We start from the raw sequence: 26,339 nt of genomic DNA, 5'->3' as shown, positions 1-26,339 counted from the left end.
GGAGTGCACTTCGCGTGAGTGTGTGTCCGTGTGGGTGTGCGTGTTTGTGTGTGCGTTTCCGCTGCTTCTTTTTTAGCCACTACACCATATAAAAAAGAGCGCCTATTACTCGTATTGGTGATTCCTAAAGTGCTACATATATAACTCTCTTTAAAAATAGACGTTAGCCCTCTTTTTGAGAGTGGCGACGCCCACGACTCCTCGAACAGAGTTTAATGACTTCCAAAGAGAGTTAGCTTCGTAACTTTATATTGGTACTGAAACGAAGATTATCTATAATGAGAGTTATTATCTCTAAGCTATGAAAGTTAGTCTTTAAGGCATTGACGTGAAAATTTTGATTGAAATGAAAGGACAAGCCCTCAAGAGACCTGGAAATGTACTGGTAAGTGTGAGTACGCTCGGAAAGAAATAATTACAATACGTTTAAAAAGGATGTTTCGGTTCCTACTGCACCCTAGCGACACAGTATGAGCTTCTCGTCATATTCTTGCATTGGATATCGTGACTTTTATGCAGCCGCTCCACTCCGTGATTCCGTTGGCGAGGCACGAGCGGCTGTTTTTTATTTATTGCTGCCTGACGTCATCACAACTAGCCATACCGATGCGTGAAGCCACCAGAATTGATACTTAAGGTTCAAGTGACGCTATCGTTAATGTTGGTAGATGCGCTATGCGAAAACGTACTTTAATGTAAAAATATTGAATGTTATTCTCAGTTCCTCAGCTTCACATTTGCTCCGAGCTGTCTGTGTATTCAGGAGATTGGTATGACTGAGTAAGCTCAACTTCAAAAAAGGCCGTCAGTACTATTTTAAAGCGATATATATATATGGCAAGTCAGGGCTCCACAGGAAACGTTTTGTTTTGTTATTATTGTGTACTAGCGATAAAGTTGGACGGCGAAATGGATTCTTGGATTAAGTAGTGTAGGTACTTGCATCATACAAAAAATATCAATGACTAACATAGCCTTGAAAACATTCAAAATAAATTTACAGTATGTGCCGTGCTAGTGAACGCGAAAGGTAACACCTATAGCGATAATGAGATAAATTGTGGTTGTATGTAAAGAAGCTAAAAACTACGCCATGAGTCTCGCGACCCGTCAAATAGTCATCGTCGTCCCAGAAAGACGAAGAAGACGACGGCAGGGACGTAGAAGAGCAAGTGCAGGCACTGCAGAACAATTGGACGCGACGTTACCGCGCACGCGTTGCCGCTCGCGATCTGCACGTCACTATGATTTTGTCTTTACATGTCATTGAAGCATGCTTTTCACAATGTATTTAACTCTTTTACAGGTGAATTATGATGGATTGTCTGCAAATGTGTCCGCTTCGCACAATATAATTCCCAAGCACTCGATATTACGTTACAAGATGGAAAATAAAGTAACGCGTTGTTTTTCGCGAGTTACAGTAATTAATCGTAATTAGCACTTTAATATTATTTATTTATTATGCAGTGATTCTTGCTCTACACTTACATAAAAAAACGTCATGTCCCGTATATGTATGTATGTATATATAAAAGCCACAAAGAAAAATATTTCAGAAAAACACGTCACAACGCACGGAGTCGAACGATCGACCTCTCGCTCCGCAGCCTGCGGCGTTAGGCGGCTAGGCCAGGAAGATGAAGTCTCCAAGCGTGCTAATGGCGTGTTATTTATGTACACCATTCACTTCAGCTTGCTTGCTTGGTCACCAGCGAGATGGCGCGAAGGACGCGAGGGCAGCGCTTTAAAGCTCATCGCTCCGCTCATTGCGATGCGGGCGCGCTTCCTGCCACGCGAGGCGCGTGAAGTGCACTTTGCCCTACAGGGCGTCGTCGCCTGCGCGCGCAATTATCTCGTGAGGGGGGTGGTTTGTATGTCTTGTGCTTGCACCGCGGCGTCTGCGCTAAAGTTACAGAGCGTACGAAGGTCACTTCGCTCGCTGCAGCGGCCGCGTTTGCGAAATGAGCGCGCTGTTCAAACCCGAAGAAGTTACAACTGTGACAGCTGTTACTTCGCGCTCGTCCTTTGTACATATGCGCGTTCGTTTCGTGCGGCTTTCTTTATGTTTAAGCAGCGCGCTCTAACGGTCGAGCTGTGCCACTTGATAGTTCGCGCTCGTCCTGTATGTGTTCTTTTCGTGCGTCCTTTGCGCTTGAGCGATGCGCTAGAAATTTCGAGCTCCTTTCCGTTCTCCGCCTTACATTCCAATTTGTTGCTCTCGCATTCATTGCTTCGCCGTTGCGGCGAAACTGTGACTTTTATCTGAAGTTGGAAAATACCGACCTTGCCACTATTAGTCATTTTGCGGAGAAGTGAGGCACCTACTACACACCTATAACGCAATATGTGCACTTTGTTGATGCGGCCGCCGATTATGATTTATGGCTGAGTACTTTGTAATGAGGTGGAATCTTTACACGACCCACTAGTTGCGTAATTTGCATTGTGTGACTCCCAGTCGTTATTTCGCTCTCTTACCACGCTATATAACATATGTGGCAAAGCCTTCGAACTTAGCAATGGGTTGCCCAGGTACCATGCCTCAAGACGCGGCCCAGCAGACGCCTCCGCCTGCACCGACCTCATGTCCCGGTGTCCCTCGTATCCGCGACCCCCTGTGTTGACTGGCCCAGATGGGACCAACGTGGAGGACTGGGTCGCGATTTATGAACGCGTGAGTGTCCCCAATAAATAGGACGAGGCAGGAAAATTGACGAACTTGGTTTTCTACCTCGCGGGTGTGGCCGGCCTGTGGTACAACAGCCATGCATGCAATTTTACGATGTGGTCCGACTTCAAGACCGCCATTATCAACGTGTTTGGCCGCCCTGCCGTTCGTAAGCTGCAGGCCGAACAGCGTTTGCAAGAACGAGCTCAGCAGGCCGGCGAAACCTTTACCAGCTACATTGGAGACATCCTCGATTTGTGTAAGAAAGCCGACGTCACCATGGCGGAATCTGGGGAGCTGTGACACATTATGAAAGGCATCGACGACGATGCCTTCACGATGCTGCTCGCCAAAAACACCAGCACAGTGGCCGAGGTCATAACGCTCTGCCAGAGCTACGAGGAGCTGCGCCGGCAGCGGTCGATGACCCATCGCTCTCCATCCCGCGACGCCGAGCTCGCTGGCTTGTCGACCATATCCGAATACTCCGCCTTGCTCGCAGAGGTGAAGTCATTCGTGCGCGAGGAAATCGCGCGCCACTTCTCTCTGCTGGACTTCTCACTGCTGGACAGCCATCAACCACACTTCTCCCTCCCCTCCGTCGAGCGATTGAGCACGAAATCGCAGAGGTCATGCCTGAGTACCACAAGCACCATCCGGCTCCTGCACCACTGTGTTACGCCCATGTTGTCGCCAGGACGTCCCCAGTAATACCTACGGCAGCCCCCACAGTTACGCCGAAGCCGCCGCTAGACATCAGTCCTTCGAAGCGGCTGTGCCGCCTACCTACGCCGACGTCATGCAGAGGCCACGACTGCAGCCCACGATGTAGTCATATCAGTCGCCACCCCGTCAATCACGTCCTGCGCCATGAGCGGGCCCTTCTCCAGCAAACCGATGGCGCACACCTGACAATCACCCCATATGCTTCGCATGCGGTTACGCCGGCTACGTGGCGCATTATTGCAATCGCGTCCAGCCGCCTCAAGTCGTGTCGCGCGTCACCAGCCAGTCAAACTGCACATTTTACGCCCCACCTACGCCTCTGTCACCGACGTCACGCCAAGTTCCATCTACTCGGAGCTCTCCGTCTCCACGACGTCGGTCACTGTCGCCGATGCGCCCACGTCCGGTCGCACGCGACCAGGAAAACTAGTCGTCACAGTCCACGAGGCAAGGGCTGCGACGCTATCGAACTGCGAAAGCCCCCAGCGAAGCCCATCGAACGTGATAGACGTGTTTGTCGACGGTGTTCCCGCATCTGCCTTTGTCGACACTGGAGCCGCCGTATACGTTATGGACCAAAAATTGAGCCTATTACTACGAAAAGTGAGGACGCCACTTTCTGGAATGTCGCTTCGTACAGCCAGCTCCCAGAGTATTTATCCCAATGCAATATGCACAGCTCGCGTTGTCATTCAGGACGTTCTGTACGACGTCGAGTTCATTATAATTGCTGCATGCTCTGACGACGTCATCCTGGGATGAGATTTTCTCTCCCGCCACGACGCCGTAATTCATTGCACACCAGCCGAAATCGAACCCTCCCCGTTCTCAGATTTGGCGCCGGCGGACACTTCATCGGTATCGAGCAAGATCCTCGTCAAAGACGATGCCAAAGTACCTCCAAACTCGTCCACGGCTGTGTCAGTCGACTGCGCCGGTCTCTCCGACACCATTGCACTCATTTCGCCATCTGACCACGTTTGCACAAGGAAAGGCTTGCTGGTACCTTTCGCGACCGCCAAGTCACTCAGGGCAGCACCGCTATTTTTGTTAACAACCCATCTCGATACACTGTTACGTAGGTGCGAGGTGAATGTCTCGGCAGAATGGAACCCCTCGAAGACGCACAAGTTCTGGACGCACTCGATGACACGCATTGTCCCAGTGCCCGTACGCTCAGTGCTGTTAATTTTCCACGTCCGATTCGTCACCTGCTGATGTGTTTAGGTCCTGTATTGCTGACAACCTCACATCGGTCCAGCATTCTCCACTTCAGTGCCTCCTGGAAGGATTTCGTTCTTCTTTTGATGTCGGGCAAATTTCTCTCGGCCGCACTTCCGCTGTTAGGCATCGCATCGACACTAGCGCCCAACCACCACTGCGGCGACGTCCATATCGTGTGCCTCCCGCAGAACGTCGGGTCATTAATGAGCAAGTCGACGATATGCTTCGACGCGACGTTATTCGGCCCTCAGACAGCCCATGAGCGTCTCCCGTTGTTCTCGTTGCGAAGAAGGCCGGTTCCGTGCGGTTCTGTGTGGACTACCGACGGCTCAACAAGATCACTCGCAAGGATGTTTATCCGCTGCGGCGAATCGACGACGCGATTGACAGCCTGCAAGGAGCCGAATTCTTTTCATCTCTTGATTTGCGCTCGGGGTACTGGCAAGTACCCATGGCGGATGACGCTAGACCGAAGACAGCCTTTGTCACGCCCGACGGCTTGTACGAGTTCAACGTCATGTCGTTTGGTCTGTGTAATGCGCCCGCGAGCTTCGAGCGCATGATGGACACCGTTCTGTGCAACTTGCAATGGCACACGTGCTGTGCTACCTGTATGACGTCGTGGTTTTCGCTCCGGACTTCTCCACGCATCTCCAACGTCTGAGGCATGTTTTGACGCGTTTGAGCAACGCCGGCCTCCAACTGAATCTGAAGACGTGGCAATTTGCAGCACTGCAGCTGATAATCCTCGGCTACGTCGTGTCCAAGGACGGAATCTTTCCCGATCCGGCAAAGCTTGGGGCCGTGGCAGAAATTCCCAAACCTACATCCGTCAAAGAACTGCGCAGTTTCGTCGGACTGTGTTCGTACTTTCGACGCTTCATACGAAACTTTGCCACCATCATATCGCCGCTGACGAAGCTCCTTGGAAGTAACGGAGCCCTAAATTTGTGGTCGTCCGAGTGTGACGACGCGTTCGCAAAGCTCCGTCGTTTGTTGACGTCTCCTCCCATACTACGCCACTACGGTCCTACGGCCCCAACGGAGGTACACACGGACGCCAGCGGTGTGGGCTTGGGCGCTGTCCTTGCGCAGCGCAAACCATGGTTCCCCGAATGTGTCGTGGCCTACGCTAGCCGTACGCTTACTAGAACCGAGACCAATTACACAGTCACGGAAAAAGAGTGTCTGAATATCATCTGGGCCCTTACAAAGTTTCGACCTTATTTGTATGGTCTCCCATTTGATGTCGTCACCGACCATCATGCACTATGCTTCCACTCCTTCCACTCTCACCCGCAATGCGCACACTCTGGGGTATCCAAAACTTAAACACCGCATTCGACAACGATACTTCTGGCGAGGTATACGTCGCGGAAGTTCGTTCACTCCTGCCTCGATTGCCAACGCCGAAAACCTGCAAGGCACGTGTCGCTAGCAGGTCTATAACCATTACCTTGCCCTAACCGTCTGTTTGGGCACGTGGGCATCGATTTGTATGGACCACTTCCTCTGGTTTCGGCTGGTAACCGCTGGGCCATCGTCGTTTGACCATCTAACGCGATACGCCGAAACCGCCGCCCTCCCAGCGGCTACAGCGCGCGATGTTGCCTCTTTCCTACTACACCTATTGGTACGGCGTCACGGTCTACCCCAAGAGCTTCACAGCGATCGAGGCCGTGTCTTCTTGTCGGAAGTCGTAGGAGGCATTCTCAGAGTGCCTGCTGCTCACCGCAAAACTACTGATTACCACCCGCAGACGAATGGCCTTACCGAACGCTTTAACCACACGCTCGGTGACATGCTCTCAATGTACGTCACCGCCGATCACACCAAGTGGGATGCCATTCTGCCCATCGTCACTTACGCCTATAACAGCGCCCCTCAGAGCACTACTGGTTTTTCACCCTTCTTCTTACTGTACGGAAGGCACCCGTCGCACATCATCGACACAATACTTCCATTCAAGCCGGATCCATCTGAGTGTTCGCCTATTTCTGACACAGCCAGGCTTGCTGAAGAGTGTCGAGAGCTTGACAAGACATTTACGACGCATGAACAAGAGCTGCGGAAGAGCATTCGTGATGGCACCACCACTTCTGCGCCCACGTTCCTCCCTCGAGCGCTCGTATGGCTCTCGGTCCCTACCACTTCAAGTGGCCTCTCTTCAAAACTGCTGCCGAAATACGAAGGCCCCTACCGTGTCGTCGAGCGCACATCCCCAGTCAACTTCCTGGTCGAACCCGTCGAACCATCTTCAGATATGCGCCGTCGAGGGCGCGACATTGTCAACGTGGAGCGCCTCAAGGCATACTATGACCCGCTCACAGTGAAAAGCTGTTAGGTCGCCAGGCGGCTCCCTTTTCGTTCATCAGCAACCATAGCGCAACAAAGAACACGGGACAAGGAAGTGACCAGGACAAGCGCTCACTATCAACAAAGGTTTTTATTGCAGAAACAGAGCATACATAATCACCCTTTGAAGCTGCAATAATGAAATGAAAGAAGGTGATAAACACGTGTCTATGCCAAGAACTCATACTCTTTCACAGATAAAAGGACAGACTGAATACTGACACATTTGTTACCTGCCCTGGCTATCTCTGACGCCTCTACGATTTCTCTGGCCGTTTTGTCACGGTGCCGATGCAGAACAACTGTCTGATTGAACAGTGGAGCGCACTGTGGCTTCGCGTCACACTTCTTACAATGGACGGCAAGGTGTCCGTCAATGGCAGTGTTCCTGATTTTCTTCTTGTGCTCGAGCAAGCGAACGTTGAGGCATCTGACAGTCTGGCCTATGTAATGACTACCCACATGAAAGAGGAATGTTGTAAACAACGCCTCTTATGCACGAGACGTAAGCGTTTTTGTGTCTGATGGAGCAAACAGGTTTCCGCTTCCTTGTCGCACAACTCAACTTACACAAACTCAAAAGCTTGTTAGGTGCCGAAAACGCAACCTTTACCCCCGAACGCTGCCCGACCTTCTTTAAATTGTGAGACTATTTTTGAAGGTACGGGATTACAGCCACCTTTGCGCCACCATTGTGGCGAAGCCTTCGAACTTAGCAATGGGTTGCGCTCTCCAGCGCCTTCTATGGTTGGTCGTCCTCTTTGGTTTCCCCTGAAAGGACGCCGCTCGCGCTGAGAGTTCGTGTCTGGCCGTGGCTGTCGCCATTACGCATTATCGCTGACTGCCGTCTAATAAATACCCGAACACATAAGTTAACGTGAGAAAGAGAGAGAGAGGGAAATATTAGGGAAATATTAGAGGGAAATAGAGGGAAATATTAGGAAACCTTATTGAGGCCCTTAGTTAATGCATCTTGGGGGCCTTATGGGCTTCCTTGGCAACTAACACAAATACACATGCGAAGTACCCACTACGCTATCAAAAATCATAAATTTTGTGAAGTAGGGAGGCAGCCGCTTTGTCAATTTTCGTCATTCTGCGAAGAACGGTGGTACCCGCTACACATCTGCGAGGCATTATATGAACATTGTTGGTGCTGTGCCTGATGATGCTGAAGAATTATGGCTGAGCCCTTTGTAATAGGTTGGAAGCATTTAACTGTCCACTCGTTGCGCAATGTGCATTATGTGACGCCTGGTTAATTATGTGACACCTGCATTAAGTGACGCCTGGTTAGTCTGACGCCTGGTGAGCCTAGTTGTTATTTTGCTCTTCTGCTACGCAATGTTACATATGTTAATGTGGTTCCTTCCCGACCTGATTCCTGTATAGGGTCGTTTTGCAAAGGAGTTTCAAGCGCCGGTATGGCGCTGTGGCTGCCACGCAGAGGGCCCAGGTTGGAATCCCGTTCCATTCTGGATGTTGTTTCTTACTTCGCGCGATGGCGGTTACGGACACCGGCGGCGGCGGCGGACAAATACGACGCCAAAAACGGCTGTTGTTGGAATCTCATAACAGCTTTCGCTGTAAAAGAATAAAACTGTATGCTCAAAATGCATGCGCAATTCGTTTCAAGATGTGTTCATTTCAAGCAAAGAAAAATATTACAAAAACGCTGCCATGTCGAAAGACCCATCAAACATAGTAGTGCCTTCACCAAACTGATCGGCTGCAGACATACGCAGGGTATTGATATTCAGTCTAGAGACATTGATTATGCAGAAGGTTCAATTGATCTTATGTGCAATGGATGTTGTTTTCGTAATGTAACGAAGCGACCTCCAAAGAGATTAGCGTGCTAACTTTAAACAGGTACCGAAACGAAGAATAAGTGGGTGGTGGTGCTGATTATATGAAGGGGCGGGTTGTACGCGAGAAAATGAAGCGTGAATGTAATCTTAAAACACAGCTGCGCTTACTCGTCGAGTGCCGGAAGACGCGACTGCCTTGGCCCTAATGCTGGCGTTGTTTTTCACTATCATACTGAGTCTGCAGTCTCGGGATGCTGTACGCAGCAGCGTCGTCACATTTCTCTGCGTTCGGCTGTGTTGCTTATCGCCAGCTTCGCGGAGAACAGCCACATTCTTATGTTTTTACGGCAGCCATTGAGCTAAAAAGGGAGTTGAGAAGCCATCGGCGACACCACACGACGGCCGCGACGACGAAGAATCATATCAGAAAGCATGCTGTTATGCGTTCGTTTCTACTCGCCGTGCGTGGCGCCATCTAGAGATGTGCACGGGCTCCGGGTAGCCCGAAAGCCCTACCCGGCCCGCGGGCCGGGCTCGGGCGGGCCGACGTGTTTTCACCTCGGGCCCGGGCCGGACTCGGGCTACTTGGAGTTTTATCGGGCCGGGCTCGGGCCCGGCGCAAAGCCCGACGCAAGCCCGAAATATAGAGAATGAGCGGGAATTGTTTTCCAGCACGCATACAGCGCCTTTTCCGTGACCGCCCTTTACCACTTTTCCTTTCCATCCGCTACTTTAAGCAAATGGGGAGCAGGTAAAACACTGCCTCTGTTGCACTCCGACAAACAGAGAAGTAACACCACCTGAGCTAGTAACGGCGCCACGCGACTGTTCGCGTTCGATTTAAGGCCAAATCCCATATGAGTGAAAATGCACGCGACAGCGACGAGCGACCCGACGTAGATCGCATTCGTGCAAGCTGACGCTTGCATGGGCATACCCCTTACACGTGACGGCTTTGGAGAGCGAACTCCATACTTGCTGGCATGAGGCCGTCTGCTTGTATTTTGTAATCTGTGTAATAGAGACTGTTCGTCGTGTGTCGTTTGATCATATTTGATATGCTCAATAAAATGCCAAATTACCGGAAAACGATGTTTTGTTTTCGCAGCGAACCTTCAAAAAGCCGGGCCGGGCCGGGCCCGGGATTGTCTTTTCGTACGTCGGGCCGGGCCGGGCGGGCTCGCAGCCCTTTGGCGTCGGGCTCGGGCGGGCCTTCGACAAAGTCAGCGGGCCCGGGCCGTGCTCGGGCTCGGAAATACGGCCCGTGCACAGCTCTAGCGCCATCCCAATCACACAACTCTCTTTCCCACATGCTTTCGGGAAAGTTCTCTTCCGTGAGAAAACGCCAACTTCTTATGAGAGAAAGCCAACTTCTTGGGCGTATCGCACTGCCCAATGTTCGAAATGTCAAGTGTTCCTGCGTTGCCACATATGTTCATATGCATTGTCGCTAAAGCATTGTCGTGTTTGAAAATAGTTCGATATAAAAGATTTATATCGAACTCAATCTAGCCGAGTTTGAAGTAGTCGAGTTTGACTGTAGCATTATTTGTAACGTGAGCATGGATTGATGAAATTTTTGCGCTGTGCTCATGAAGAAGGTTTTCGCAACTCAACAGCTAATTGCTGAAATGAAATTAAATGAGTGGGAAGTGGGTATGACGTTCTCTGCATAGAACCATTTGCCCGCACACTGACCTCCTCCCGTTATACGGGAACGAGGGGCATATGAATGCGTATTTTTATGAACATTTGATAACTCGTGTAAAAAGGACAGACTAACTTTGATTACGGTTAAACGCGTGGATTATATTTGCTTCGAAACATATATGTGAAGTATGTAAATACTGAATTAAAATGGGGTATGTTTTACATTGAGGAAGAACCTTGGGAAAGCGGTATGGCCAATCGACGTAACCAAATATCTGAACAAGTTAACAACACATGTTTAGGTCACTGAAGTTGTTACAACCACATAAAATGTATAAAGATGGAGATGCAGCGCTGCAAACGGTCTTAAGTGGTATAAGAAATTGCTGCGCTAATGCTAAAAGCTTGAAATTCCCACAAAGAGACTCCTTATCATAACGCTAACCACTGTGATAAACAAATTGTAGCGTGCCATGGAAAAAATCGACATGAACTTTTTTAGGACGCCAGCGCTTTCGGAACAAATAATACTGTCTTAATATTCTGCGATAAATCCGAGGTTAGCTGGGCGCGTGAAAAAGGAAACATGAGATCGCTAACCTCTTGTGAAGGTCAGAGCGAAACCCCAGTGAGGTCGACGAGCGGGTTTCTTGTGGCGAACTACCCATATTAAGTGTATGCTGACGAAAGCAAAGGAAGAGCCCAGATAAATAAGCCTGCGTTGTTGTTATCTCGAAGTACAGTTCACGAAAGAAAATGGCCCTGCGAATGTTCCGTGAGATTTTATGTCGCCCATGTATTTGACGGTTATGATCAAAAATTACTTTGGTGACACATGTAATTCTTTAATTTTTTAGGCTGGTTTCAACGTGAAAAACCCCGAAGATGAAGGCTCGCATCGAAGACAACGTCATCTACTCGCCATACCCCGACATCAAAATTCCACTGTGCTCTTTCTACACTCTCGCGAAACAAAAGTTGCTCACGGATCCGGACAACATTGCTCTGGTAAGCGGTCTCTTCATTTTTGACGCAATCCCTATATTCCGTGCGCCTTCCCGCCATATCTTTATTGCCTTACGTTTAAATATGAGCGCCGACTCTCTAACAGAGCTGTAGTATTCATCGTTTCTCCGCGCCATGTAACAGAAATTGTAGAGTATCGCTTATCGTTATTCCAACTAATTAATACAATACTTAAGTTGGTTAGAGCGAACAGTGCGCAACGATCCGACGCTGTGTATAGCACACGCCTCACTTGTGTGCACGGCACTTTACTTTCCCTTAATTTCCTTTCGTCCAACGGTTGGAATTGGTCATCTATCACGAGCAATAAACTATCGCTGTGGTGAAACCCGCTAACGACGACAACAGTAAAGCAACCGAAGATAAACGTGCCATCATCACACCTGAGAAAGGCCCAACTGTGACCCACAATGTGCGTTTTACGATGCGTTCGATAGACAGACATTTACTACGTCTCGAGCCACTACCTACAATCAGACTATGCAGTGAGACTAGAAGCAGTGGCTGACTGCAGCTGTGGGTACTACACTTCAGCGGTACTTATGCCAGCTAACATGCTCGTGTGGACTTCGCGAGAGAGACCGTGAGAGCTAGTGTCAGCATAACGTTCTGAAGAATTGAAGTGGTCCCTTAATAAGTGGTTCGGCGCAAGAATTTTTCAGGTTTCCTTGATGCTTCATAAGAAAGATCATGAGCACGGAGAGTGAACTCTAAAACCAGGCGAATGGAGCAATGTTCATTTTGTTCACTTGCAAACTGTTGTGAGGAGGGCTCATGGCAGCATTTGACAAGATAACACAAAACGGATACTAAGCGTCCTTGAGAAAAAGAGCGCAAGGTTTAACTATGCATGCGCGAAGATACGCGCAAACAAAGGCGCTAAACCAAATTCTCTTACCTTGCATTTGGCCGCAGCAATTAACTTTACCACTCGCGCAGGGTATTCAAGGCTACAGGAATGAATATTGCCTCAATAACGCGATATAAGCTTGCTTAGGTGGTACTGGCGATTGTTTGCTGCACATGATCATGAAAACCGCAGCACAAATTTTCAGAATTCAATTCACGCGGTCTTGCACGAGCAGCGGACACCTCAACGGCAGTCATCAGTGCGTGAAGGGGCAATTATGGACGGAGAGAGGACAGAGATGGACCATTTGTATATGTATATAGAACGAGGTATTGTCTGATAGTTCGCTTGTGAAGTTACGTCCTCGAGAGAGCTTTTCACCGGGTTTGCGCCTTCAATGGCTTAGCCAGGGTTGTGTTACAGACACTGCTCATATATTTACATTTTGTATGTATATCTATCTCCTCATAATGCAAGCATACGCAAAAACATATAAAGAAAAGGTCGAACCACCAGCCCCACTCCTACCCGGCATATACGTCTGGCTACGCCCCTATCCGGCCTGGGGCCTCGTAACCAACCTTAGCTGACCCTGGAGCTTGAAGATGGCCGAGGCTCTGTACTTTCGAGACCGGAAATATCAGGCGCGTGGCAATAACAGAATAAAAAAGGTCGCATATGCGCGTAATATTTAAACGCGATAGCGTTAAAGAGCTCGCTTTGCAAAAACTGCGGTGTCGGTGCCGGAGTCGGCGTGGCCGCTTGTGAGCGAAAACTCAGCCGTGTACGTGAGCAAAAATTTGAGATAGATGCAAAGAAGTAAATCATAAAGATCTTCAGTTCGAGTGGGAATCGAACCAAGGACGTTTGCGGGGCATGCAAATGCTCTAAAACAGGCCTACGCCCGTGCTTTATTATTTTTATGGTAACTATTACAATTGTGCGTAATGTAGAGAGCGGAAGCAACGCAACGCGAAAAGCGCGGCGCGTTTTCATCGCGTTCTTATCTTCGTTGCAATAAAAAGATGGTAGAATGGCCCTTGATTGTATTACTAATGACTCTACTGGTTTTTTATTACCATCCCGGCTACACCCTATTGAAAAGAAATGCGAAAACGCAGAGCGCGTAGTTTGCGCACTGTTCACGTTTCTTTTCATCGCGATAGTACATACATAGCGAAGAAAACACTCAAGGCCGCCTTTACAGGCGTACAACAAGAATTACACAGAAGGAAGTTTCAGATAACGCGGTGTTCTAAAAGGGTATTAGAGCAGTGCATTTCATGAACAGTGGATCCCAAACCGGCTAAAACTGTACCTGTTCATTAAAGATTTTTATCTGTATAGCCAATTGTATGAAATGTAACCGCGATGATACCATTTGTTCAGCAAGCCTGTCTAACTGAAAAACCAAAAAGACGCGTACCATCAAGGAAAAAAAGTAAGACAGGACAGAAAGGGCGTCACTCGCAACTAACTTTATTCCCAGAACATCAGCATCATATATAACCACAGCGACCCTGCGCGCGCACATCGCCTCACAAGCTCGTCAAAAACCCGCGATAACAAGATTAACTAATCGAAAAATGAATCGATGAAACTAAATTCACCCACACGCAGAGCAACAGATGTGTCACTAACACAGCATTCTTTCTTCTTTCTAATATAGTATGCTTCCATAATTTCACGCGCTAAGACATCGTTACTCTTTCCAAGAACGGAAACACTGGCAAACCCAGGCTCACACTTGCAGGAACCACAATGCACAGGCAAATGTGCTGAAAGTTTATTTTTCACCGAAAGTTCGTGCTCCCTCATCCTGTCGTTTATGCACCGGCCTGTTTGGCCGATATATACCCTACCGCAACTAAGCGGGATCTCGTACACCACGCCAACCGAGCAGGCGACAAAGAGCCTTGCGTGCCTCTTCCCACACGGGGAGGGCCTCGGTGCAGAAGAAATGCGTGGGCACAGGCTAGCCAACTTGCGGGGCGCCGAGAACACCAAGGGTACTTTGTACCTGTTGGCCACATTCTTAAGGTTGTGAGCAACCTTGTGCACATATGGCATAACCATGGGCCTTTTTTCCATCGGCTGCCTATTTCTTCTCAATCCCTTCAGTTTCTGAAGGAGGGTTTCCGAGACTGCAACAACGACAGAACCAGGGTAGCCGGCTGAATACAGCCTCGTGACCTGATTATTGAAACTTTCCTGCATTAGATGAGGACAAGATTTCACCAGCGCTCCTTCCAGGCACATGGAAGCAACGGCCCTCTTGACAAATCTTGTCCTCATCTAATGCAGGAAAGTTTCAATAATCAGGTCACGAGGCTGTATTCAGCCGGCTACCCTGGTTCTGTCGTTGTTGCAGTCTCGGACACCCTCCTTCAGAAACTGAAGGGATTGAGGAGAAATAGGCAAGATGGAAAAAAGGCCCATGGTTATGCCATATGTGCACAAGGTTGCTCACAACCTTAAGAATGTGGCCAACAGGTACAAAGTACCCTTGGTGTTCTCGGCGCCCCGCAAGTTGGCTAGCCTGTGCCCACGCATTTCTTCTGCACCGAGGCCCTCCCCGTGTGGGAAGAGGCACGCAAGGCCCTTTGTCGCCTGCTCGGTTGGCGTGGTGTACGAGATCCCGCTTAGTTGCGGTAGGGTATATATCGGCCAAACAGGCCGGTGCATAAACGACAGGATGAGGGAGCACGAACTTTCGGTGAAAAATAAACTTTCAGCACATTTGCCTGTGCATTGTGGTTCCTGCAAGTGTGAGCCTGGGTTTGCCAGTGTTTCCGTTCTTGGAAAGAGTAACGATGTCTTAGCGCGTGAAATTATGGAAGCATACTATATTAGAAAGAAGAAAGAATGCTGTGTTAGTGACACATCTGTTGCTCTGCGTGTGGGTGAATTTAGTTTCATCGATTCATTTTTCGATTAGTTAATCTTGTTATCGCGGGTTTTTGACGAGCTTGTGAGGCGATGTGCGCGCGCAGGGTCGCTGTGGTTATATATGATGCTGATGTTCTGGGAATAAAGTTAGTTGCGAGTGACGCCCTTTCTGTCCTGTCTTACTTTTTTTCCTTGATGGTACGCGTCTTTTTGGTTTTTCAGTAAGCATGTACCAACTAGCCCAACAAAAAGTTCTATTAAGCCTGTCTAACATGCGAGTTTTCCATGAACTGTGCATAACCATTAGTAAAAACATGTCAACTGGCATATAATTGCTTTTGGGTGGCATGAGATAACGCTATAAGAATTGCAATCAAGCAGTGTTTTAAAGCCCTTTGTAGAACGTCCCAAAACAGGATGGCGTCCTTATAGCTGATGAGACATTGCCAGTGCTTGAAACTGTTTCGGGAAAAAAACCAGTCTACGAATGCCATGTAGTGCGACGAGGCTGCTCATTATCATGTAAAATGCGTGGCAGCAGCATACAATCGCACCATGCACGGAAACATTTCAGTTACACAACGTTTGGATGGTTCAAAGGCCTACGAGTTCGAAAGTGTACAGGCATAATTATATGTCATTATAAGGAATAGGTTTGAAAACAGGAGAAAGTGCCTCAGATCAGGCTGGCCGACGTTTCGATAGGGGACCTATCTTTGTCAAAGGCGCCTTGTCATCCCTGGCGTGTAAGTTTTATGGGGTTAGTGATGACGTCATGTCCAGCGGTGGCGCGTCTGTTGCTGTTGGTAATTTCTGCCTGGAAAGAGAGAAACTGGAAAGCAGAGGAGTGTTGCCCTTGCCACATTTCAAGAGAGTTTGCAAACATGTTCGGGTCTGTCATGTCAGAGTTAAAGGAAGCTGCAAAGAAAGAAAAAAAAAGAAAAAAAGGGGGGGGGGGTTACAACCAAGCGAGAGGGCGAGTGCAGCCATCACAAAGAGCTGCAGAAGGTGGTGAGGAAGGAAACTACAGGGGGGGGGGGGGGGAGAAAAACCGGGCGGCTTACGTTTAAATGTCCGCCAAGGAGCTGCAGAAGGTAGTGGGGAAGGCAGCTTAAAAAAAAAGAAAAGAAAAAAGGTACTCGGGTGGCGTAGGTTTAAAATTCCGCCTGCCTACTTTAAGTGATATTCAAAGGGTTGCCTGAAAAGCTCCTGCTTAATGGGTGAAGTAATTGGCTGGCATATGCATCCAGTGTCGTCGGTGGCTTTCAAAAATTGGGCGCCGGTCAACTAAGAGGGAAAGAAGAAAAAAAAGGAGAAAGGAAGGAGGGGCGGCCGGGGGGGAACAATGGGAATAAGACTCGTAGAACTTCCTGAGAAGACGAGCGCTGTGACAATGCTGGCCAGAAGCGGCCTTTGAAGCGCGGAAAGGGGAAAGGAAACCGTGGTTCGGATTCACTAGAAAATGAAAACATCTTAAGAGTATAATATCTACACGTATGTGCACATTTATACATGCAAGGTTAAGAGATAATAAAAAAGAATATTGATAGTGTATTATGGGAGCTGGTCGGGATTTTATTTTGCGAATAGGTTAAGGTTTTTGAAAGCTGAGCGTACTTCATGTCTCTTAGTATTATAGGAATCATGCTATGGCTTTTAATGATTCCAAATTACCACGTGCTAGATTTATTCCTGATGGGTGTAGGGATTGAAATTTGTGTATCAAATACGATTCCATGTATTTCCTCTCACGTGGTGACCGGAGGTTTGTTTGTAGAATGTAAAGTTTGGCTTGATCGAAATTGTGGTCTTGTTGATTGAAATGGCTGGCTACTGCTTTTGGTAAGTTGTGCTTTGTGTCTGCGCGGTGGCCGTTCAGTCTTACATGAATTGGTTGTCCAGTTTCGCCTATGTACTGTTTTTTACAGGTGGCACACTCAATGCAGTAGATCAGGTTGTTTGAGGTGCACGTGAAGTTCGATGTTACCTTGTGAAGGTAATCGGATGCTGTGCTTTTTACGTTGGTGGCTGGCTGTATATGCTTGCACGTAGAACATCTTGGACGCCCACAGGGTCCAGACGTTGGTGTAGTTCTTGTTGCGAGTTTTGCATGTACGAGCATATCTTTAAAATTGGCGTTGCGTCTGTAGGCAACCTTAGGCGGTTCGGGGAAGATTTTTTTAAAGTTTCTGGTTGGTTGTTAGAATCGGATAGTATTTTGCGAGGATGTTGTTTATGTTCGGAAGTCCGTTGGAAAATTTTGTAGTGAGAAGAGGCGTTGTTGTTGTTGTGGTTTTAGGGCGTGGTTTGAGTGTCTCAGTGCGATCTAGTTTTAGTGCGTCCGTGTAAGCCTTATGAAGGAACGCGTTTGGATGACTTCTGTTTGCTAGTGTTTCTTTTAGGGTAGTAAGTCTGTTTACGTAATCCTGATCCTCTACGCATATGCGACGTAACCTTGTTGCTTGGCTCCTGAAAATGCCCTGTTTACAATGTTTTGGGTGATGGCTAGTATAATCTAGGTATTGTTGCTTGTCAAATGGTTTTTTATACAGCGTTGTCTTTAATATACCATTCTCAAGATATATGGTTGTGTCAAGAAAGTTGATGCACTCAGCTGAGGTCTCGGACGTGAACTTTGTTGGATGAAAGGAGTTTAGGAATGATGTAAATTTAGCTAGATTGTCCCTGCCGTGACCCCATATTATAAGTATGTCATCAATGCACCGAAGGTATGTGTGGGGTTTGTCTGCGCAGCGAGCCAGGAAGTCTGTTTCCAGAATTCCCATGAATATGTTTGCATAAGTGGGTGCGAATGGGGTGCCCATGCTTGTTCCTTGTATTTGAAGGTAGTAATTTTCTTCAAATTCAAAATAGTTGTGTGATAGTACTAGTTCGAGTAATGATAAATATACTTCAGTAGAATGCTGTACATTATGTTGATTTAAAGTTTGCTTTATTGAGGTTAGGCCCTCCGGGATCGGGATATTCGTGTATAAAGCGGCAACGTCTAGTGTGACGAGGATGGCGTTTTGTGGTAGTGTGCCTTTGCTATTAATCTCTTCTATTATTCGCAGTAGGTGTGGGGTGTCTTGTACAAATGACGGGAATGTCTTCGGAATGTCCCCGAGAAAGTGGTTAAGGAATTCGGAGAGGCTCTCGGTTGGGGTGTTGTTGTTTGATACTATTGGGCGCCCTGGAATATTGGCAGTGTATAATTCGGTGGATGGTACTTTGTGAATTTTGGGGAGGAGGTAAAACCGCCCTGCTGCTTTGTTGTTTGGTTTCAAAAACTTGAATTCTGATGGAGTTATTAATTCATCAGCAAGGAGGGATCTAAGTGTGTTAGTGATTGTGAGTGTGTATTGTTCTGTTGGATCGTTGTCTAGTTTGCGGTAGTGTTCTGGGTTATTAAGTTGTCTGTAAGCCTCGTGCTTGTACTTCTGTGTTGGCCAAATGACTATGCTTCCTCCCTTATCGGCTTCCTTGATGACAATGTCTTCGCGCGACTTGAGGTTAGAGATGATGCGACTCTCCGAATAAGTCATGTTCCTAGGCTTTTTAGATGATTTCGATTGATTAATAATTTCTGTAGTGATAGCTTTAGGATATAAGTCGAGTTCAATTGCCTGTTCTGGTTCGGGAGTCCAAGTAGACTGAGCCCTGAGCGTTGTAGTACCTCTTTCTGCTCCATCGTTATCTGCAAAAAAGTGTCTAATGCGCATTCTTCGTGAAAATTCTGTGAGGTCTCTGTGTAGTTCGAATTCATCTATTGTGTTGTTGGTTGGACAAAAGTTCAGGCCCTTGCTAAGGACCATTGTTTCCTCTAGACTTAATGTACTTGAAATGTCTACAACATTGGACTGCTCTATTTGTGTGATGTTAGCTGTGCTTGGTATTTCTCTGTTTGTATTGTCAGTTGTTAGCGGGACTAGGGTGGTTGTTCGGGAGGGTGTTCCTTGATTGGAAATCATTTTCTTATTCTGCTTTTGCCTCAATTTTTTATTCTGTTTTTCTTTATATTGTTCTAGGTCCCTTTTTTCTTCGGTTGTTAGAATTATGTTCTGGAGGTTTTGGGAAAATTCTTCAATTTGTTCTATGCAGTGGCTCTTGAGTATATTTAAGAGAGAAAATGAAGCGTTGTCTAGTGCTCTTTGCCAGTTATCTTGATATTGGGTGGAGAGAGTACCTAACGCGGGTGTCGCTTTCAGTTTTAGTCCTTTGGGAATTGTGTTGTTCTTTATGCAGTGCTTGTACGTGTTGAGGTGGCAGGTGTAGTTGGTGAGTTTTTGGGTTAGTTTTCTAGCTCGTAAAAATTCAATGCGGCGTGTCTGGGGAGTAGTGATTTCAAGGGTTTGTCACTTGTTTGTGTTAGTGCGGGTGGACCGGCGCGTGTTCGCGCGTTCCCGTTTGGGAGCTGTTTGAACTTCTGGTTCGTTAGATTCGACGACTGTTGCGGCTTGGGTGTCCGTGTGCGTAGGTATGAGGGTGGGCGTCTGCGTGACAACTTCGGTTGCGGATTTTGTTTCGTCGGTGTCGGTTGTGTCGGGTTCCTGGTGGTAGTGTGGAGGTGGGCATGTAATTTGTGTGGAAGGTTCGGCTGTGGGCCTCATGTTGGACGTTGTTTGTGTGTAGGCTTCGGCTGTGGACCTTGCATTGGGTGTAGTTTGTGTGGAGGCTTCGGCTGTGGTGTATGTTGCCTCCGTTTGGCTCACAGACGAGTGTGTTTTCGGTGGTGAGTTCGTCTTTTGTTCTGTTGTTTGCGTGTGGGATGTTGCTGAGTGGGCTAGTGTGGCTCTAGTGCGTGGCGCTGTAACGGAGACAGGGATGGTGGAAGGGCCTTGTGTGGGCTGGTAAGTGATGTTATGTTGTCCTTTAATGAGATGTTTAATGCGCTGAGCGACTGCTGCAACGCCTCGGTGGTTTAGGTGGAGGCCATCCCAGGCCAAGTGTTCGTGTGGTGAATTGTGTATTTCTGTGTGGTGGATGGCGTCTACATTCTTGTGAAAATGTGTCAAGTTAAGTATCAGTGTGTTTAGTTTGTTTCTTTCCTCTGTGTGCCTCATCAGTGCGGTTGTTTGGTGGATCAGTGGGCGGTGTTTGTTCTGTAGTCGAGGAGCCACAGTTGTCACAGTTATGTGTGTGTTCGGGCGAGCTGCCTGGATTGAAAGTATTACGTAGTTTAGTGATTCGATTGTTTCTGCTGCATTTTTACTGTGGAGGTTGTTCGTTCCAACATTGATAATGAAGTGTGTAGTATCTGTTGGGGCGTCACATACCAGTGTTAAGATGTCTGTTGTCTGTGCGCCGCTAAAGTGTCTAATGTATGGTGCTTGTGGGCCTGACGGGAAGTGTTCGTGTAAGTATTTGAATTGGCTGTCGCCTAGAATAGCTACATGCGCCAAGGACAACAAGGGGCACTTACTCTGTTCCGTCATCGTCAGCAGGCATGGAGTCCAAGATCAAGAAGGGAGCCGAGAGATGGATACACGTTATAGGTTTGAAAACAGGAGAAAGTGCCTCAGATCAGGCTGGCCGACGTTTCGATAGGGGACCTATCTTTGTCAAAGGCGCCTTGTCATGCCTGGCGTGTAAGTTTTATGGGGTTAGTGATGACGTCATGTCCAGCGGTGGCGCGTCTGTTGCTGTTAGGATGAGCAAAGTGTGCAGGTGCGGACGTTGGCTTACGGACGTGTAGTGGCTACGTCGCCAATTCGCAGAAGAAATCATCATGGCGCGGTGATCAATTCGCAATTGTACTGGAGTAGGTATTCTCGGATGGTTTGAAACTGCCAATGTTACGCGCACAGGTGTCCCTTTCCTTGCGGCGCGGTTTAGGGGTCCACCTTGAAGGAAAGCTGGGCTAGCATTTGAGAAGGCGATGCGAACAAGGAGCGATTCTACACATGAAGGTGCAGCTCAAGCGTGTTCCATGTTTAAACGCGACATCGTTAAAACTTGGAGAAACTCCGGGGTCGGCGTCGGTGTCGGCGTCGTTGGTTGTGAGCGAAAAATCGTCATCTTGTCCGTGACCAAAAAATCGAGAAAGATGCAAATAAAATAAATAATAAAAATTTTCGGCTTGAGTGAGAATCGAACCCAGGCAGTCTGCGTGGCAAGCATGTGTTCTACCACAAAGCTATGCTATTTCTTGAAATTGCTTCGAGAAAAAAAATTTGTGGAGAGCCGAAGCATGTAGGGAAGGGTGTTTCAGCTGCACTAACGTGAAACCTGTGGAGGAGCGCTGCATGCAGTGTGCGCCGGTGTTTCCCACAGCAAAATCACTGCTAATGGGCAATGAGAGACAGAAGAAAGTTTATACACAGAGACCCGTAGTCCGCTTTTAGTTAACATGCAGGCTGCGAAACATAATCGTTCAACTACGCACAAGAGAAATCTGCCATAAGCACTACATTGCAGGTCAAGATGCAGTGCCTATATCTACGCGGTGGCCGGTGAACGGTTGCGCAGCGCGAGCAGTCGGTTCTTTAAATCAATAAACTAGCTAGCAGACGCTGCCTGCGTCGGCGTTGTCTCTCGCGGGCGAGGGCGCGTTTTCGTTCCTTATGAGCTGGTAGTTCAGCGTTCATCGCAGAAAGAGCGTTGCCATTGTCAACGCATGCCGTTCGCTCTCTCTCGCCACACGGCGAGCGCTGAGGCGGAGGCGCCCTCTCTCGCGCTCAAGCACATGGAGGAGACGACGACGCGCGATGCACGCCGACACACCGAGACCCTAAGGTGCTTCGCCCGTAAAATAGTGTATGAATGTAATGTAGTGGAAGGAGGCTCCTTAACGAATGTAATATTGTGTGGCAGAAGCGTAGAATCGCGCGAGGCGTCGAAACACATTTATTTCGCAACGAGTGGCTATTTTAAAGGCCGACCCATTACAGAGCGCTCAGCCATATTGAATCATCATCAGCTGCAAAAGCAGCAACAAAGTGAGCAGCTGCGTAAGTTATGTTGCCTTACGGACGCGTAATGGGCCCCTCTCTGATTCGTAAAGGGAAGAATTATGGCATAGTGGGCACTTAACAACTGCACTTGCAGCTGCAATCTAGGAGAGTTTGAAACGGTACACGCTACGCGTACAGACCTTCATTTCCTTGTGGCGCGGTGGAGGCATGCTCCGATAACCGAAGTCAGGCTGGCAATTGAGAAGGCGATGCGCACAGGGCCCGATTACACTATCGCCTTGAAGGCGAAGCTCAAGCGTCCTCCAATTTATTTATTTTTATTTCAGTGCGGATGCTGGTAAAAACGCGATTCTCTATATTTGCATAGAGGGGGTGGATCTGCATTATGCATTTACCTACACCCTTAAAGCCACGCTAACTGCTTGGTACCTTGCGCCACTGCTGCGTACAGCACACCGTTACGTGTACATACATGGCGGAAATAGGCGGCAGTGTTGATCGCAGTGTTTCCGAAAGAGTGCACATATTTGGAAGAGACTGCGGCGTAAACGCTTACCGGAGGTCGTCATGCAAAAACCTGCAGATTTCTAAACGGTGGTTGCAGACTATCTCAAGTAGCGTTTATGGCTGTCGGAGGAGGGGCTGCAATGAGATCATATACCTTATATAGGGTAAAGTATTTTAGGACTATGGCGGGTTTATACTGTAGCCTTGTGAGAGTGGTGCTCAAAGTGCTTGAGACAACATCTTGCTCAAATGAAATGAAGCGGTATTTCATGCGCTTTCTTTTCTGATAAGGAGCGCTTCCCCTTGACTTGTAAGAGAAAAGGCGCAAATTGACGCCTCTTTATATTTACTTATATCTTTGTTTTTTATTATTATATAATCTTCCAAATGAAGGGCACGCAGGCTAGTTAAATAAAATTACAAGATTTCAGTAAACAACAATTAAAAACAGTAGCAATGTTGGTAACAATGCAATTGAAATAAATAGAGAACAACTTGCAGCCTCTCTTCAATTTGAAGGGCAGCTCGATGCGCTAGTCCTGTTCCGTCACAAGGGATAATCGTAGCGTGAAGTATAAACGTCTTGTCTGCCTTCTTCCTGTTTCATACTTTGTCGTCTAACCCTTCTATCTCCTGTTGGTCGCCGTCTGCCGCGGACGAGCACGACAAGAAGCATCAATCACCAGAACAAATGCTCGAACGAAACCGTACTGCCCTGTTTTACAAATGTTAGGCATGATTTTCTGGACATGTTGACAGGATTTGCACGAGTGTACTGGAAATCCCACAGGAATAAGTGTTAAGCAGCGGTGCGACAACGCAACGCGTGTTTTTTTATGTTTATTTTTAAATACGTGCAGGTTAGCGATGGCGTCAGCCTTACACGAGCTCAGTTGTTGGCTGGAATGGAACGCTACGCTGTGGGTCTGCAGCAGTATGGCTTGCTTCCTGGAGACCGGGTCTGCATTCACCTCGACAACGGTGTGGAGAACTTACTAGTCATGTATGGCTGCATCCTGGCCGGAGCAACTGTTGTGTTAGCCAAGACTTCACTCACTGAAAGTACGTAAACAAATTGCCCTGTATAAGTTGCGACAGTATCACTTCGATTGGAAAATATCGTGTGGCGACACTTTCCGTTATTGTGTATAGGTTGTGTACCTAGCTATTGGGAACATATAAATTCCATTAAAATTCCAAAAGTTTCATACTTCAATACGTTTTGTACGATATATCCCCATCGGTAATTGACTATGTTGCTTTCCCACTTTTTGCTGAGCCGTGACGACCTTGAAACTGCACTGCATTTATCTATAGGACATTAAAGCACGTCACATTCAATGGCAGGATCTCACGAAGACGATCCAAATAAGAGTACCCTTTCCTGAACCCTCTTGCTTTCTAGATGCATTAAAGTCAGGGTTGCGGTTGGTGGATACCTTGCGTCGCGCTGTCTACTTTATTATCCCGTTTGGAGATGAAAACGTCTGGTTGGCTCCATGGCTACGTTATGACCACTTCGAACTTTCGTTTTAGCAATTTAGTAGCAATTTTCGTATTATGTGCCCATGAAACAACGAGAAAACCTAAATGCTATCAATGGTTTGAAAGCATTCATTTTGCATGAGCCGATGCATGCGCATATCCTCCTTCGACCAGCAGGCTGGCGCGCATTGATGTGCTCAACGCGACACGCAGCGCGTCTGAAGAGACGGGGTGACGATGCTTGTCGGCAAAAACTTCGCTGCCACGATGCTCACCCTGCCCACCATCGATGTTCACGCAACGCGTCAGTTTGCAATTCTGATGCGTAACGCGTGCTCTCGTATAAACTTAACAAAAACAGAGATCAGCCAGAAAATGAAGCTGGACTGTTCACACTAAATCAGACTTTACGACTTTGTTTCGTCGAGTTCGTGCCAAGAATACGATCGAGCCAAGTGTCAGTCAACAAAGAACAAGGTTGATTTATTTTCCCAGCTATTTATACGTTTGGTAGGATAGGGAACACATTCACGATAATCTTCTGACGCGTGTTTGTTGTTAGTGGGCATGCGCAAAACTTGTAAGCATGTTAACAGAACCGGCGCTTGTCTTTATCAAGAATCATACATACGACACATCTTCCTTTCTGTACAATCAATAAAAGTGAAAATATTGCCACAAGTTAAGAACATTGCTCAAAATTGCTTCCATAATACAGGCGCTGTGGCGGTCTTTTTTGGCGTGTCGATCTCCTCAAACATGGATTTGCGTCATTTGAAATCCCCGGTGCACGCTCGGTCGAAGACGCCTGTTGGCCTACACTGCCGTCGTTGTCGCGTTCGTCGTCGCTTTCATCTTCGGTGGATGACTCCCTTCTGAACGGTTCGGCTGTCGCAAGAAGGTGCTGCCGGTTTCGACGCAGCATTTTGCCGTCTTCTGTCTCCACTCGGTAGGATCTTGGTTTCTCCGCTCGCATCACTCTGGCTTTGGTCTCCCATCGGTCTCCGCGCACACGCACGACTTGCCCTTGCTGCAATGGAGCCAGGGGTCGTCTTGGTTGTGCCGCCTGTCGATGCTTCCGCACAGGCGTGCTGGGAACCTCCGCGAAATCCGGCAATGGCGTTCGCAGCCGTCGGCCAAACAGCAGTTCACCTGGCGATCGGCCGTCTTCCAGGGGACAGGACCTGTAACCGAGCAATCCAAGCCAGAAGTCGTCTCTCCCCTCGGTTGTTTTTTTGAGGATTCTTTTAACCACCTGGACTCCTTTTTCGGCCAAACCATTTGAGCGTGGAAGTGACATGCTCGAAATCGTATCTTTTTGAAAATACTCACGACTGGAGAATTGCGGTCCGTTGTCAGTGCACACTTGCACAGGTATGCCGTATCTTGCAAATATTGCGCTTAGCTTATCAATGACACCGGCTGCTGACGTGTCCTGCAGTTGCTCTACCTCTGGAAAATTAGATAAGGCATCATACGCGCAAAGATATGACTTGCCCGCATACTGGAAGATGTCTACACCTACCCTACACCATGCGTGCGCAGGTACTGGGCGAATAAGAAGCGGTTCGCTATGTTGCTTGTATGCGTGCTTCTGGCACACTGAGCATTTTTTACCAGATTTTCAATATCAGTGTTCATACCAGGCCAGAAAACCAAACGGCGCGCGCGTTGCTTGTTCTTATTCAGTCCCATATGGCCATCATGGATTCTTTGCAACATTTCTTGGCGCATACTGGTTGGCCCCACGACTTTGCACCCTTTTAGTAGCACACCGCTCACAGTAGACAATTCACTTTCGAATTGCTTAAACTGCCCCTGCACAGGTTGGTTGTTCTGGAGGCAAGTGACGACTCTTTGCAAGTGGCTGTCATTTCGAGTTTCTTTTGATAGGCGTTCTAACGTAGCACCGCTTACAAGTGACGACACAACACTTACGGCGTGAACTTCAACGTCTTCGTCTGCTTCATCCTTTTTCGGTTTGCCGACAGTAGCACGTGACAGCAGGTCCGGCAACACGAACTGCTTTCCTGGAACAAAATGCAGTTTGAAATTGTATTTTAGCAAACGTAAATAGAAACGTTGCAGTCTTGGTGGCATGTCAGCGATTGCCTTTTTCGCAATATTGATCAGGGGGCGGTGGTCTGTTTCGAGGATTACCGTGCGCCCATACACGAAATGGTGAAATTTCTCGCACCCATACACCACAGCCAGTGCCTCCTTCTCAATCT

At 48.0% G+C, this 26,339-nt stretch overlaps 1 protein-coding gene across 1 annotated transcript in view; it reads left to right on the top strand.

Moving 5' to 3' along the window:
• The window catches only part of LOC119383933 (uncharacterized), a 91,790-nt gene that overhangs the window by 19,445 nt on the left and 46,006 nt on the right, over positions 1 to 26,339 (top strand). Inside the window, exons 2-3 of the mRNA XM_037652209.2 lie at positions 11,295 to 11,445; positions 23,484 to 23,685. Of these exons, the coding sequence (XP_037508137.1) occupies positions 11,323 to 11,445; positions 23,484 to 23,685 (325 nt within the window). The 5' untranslated portion in view covers positions 11,295 to 11,322. The remainder of the gene's footprint in view (positions 1 to 11,294; positions 11,446 to 23,483; positions 23,686 to 26,339) is intronic.

The sequence above is a fragment of the Rhipicephalus sanguineus genome, chromosome 2, assembly GCF_013339695.2.
Source record: "Rhipicephalus sanguineus isolate Rsan-2018 chromosome 2, BIME_Rsan_1.4, whole genome shotgun sequence".
Classification (NCBI taxonomy): Eukaryota; Metazoa; Arthropoda; class Arachnida; order Ixodida; family Ixodidae; genus Rhipicephalus; species Rhipicephalus sanguineus.
This window is presented reverse-complemented; position numbering and strand designations above follow the sequence as displayed.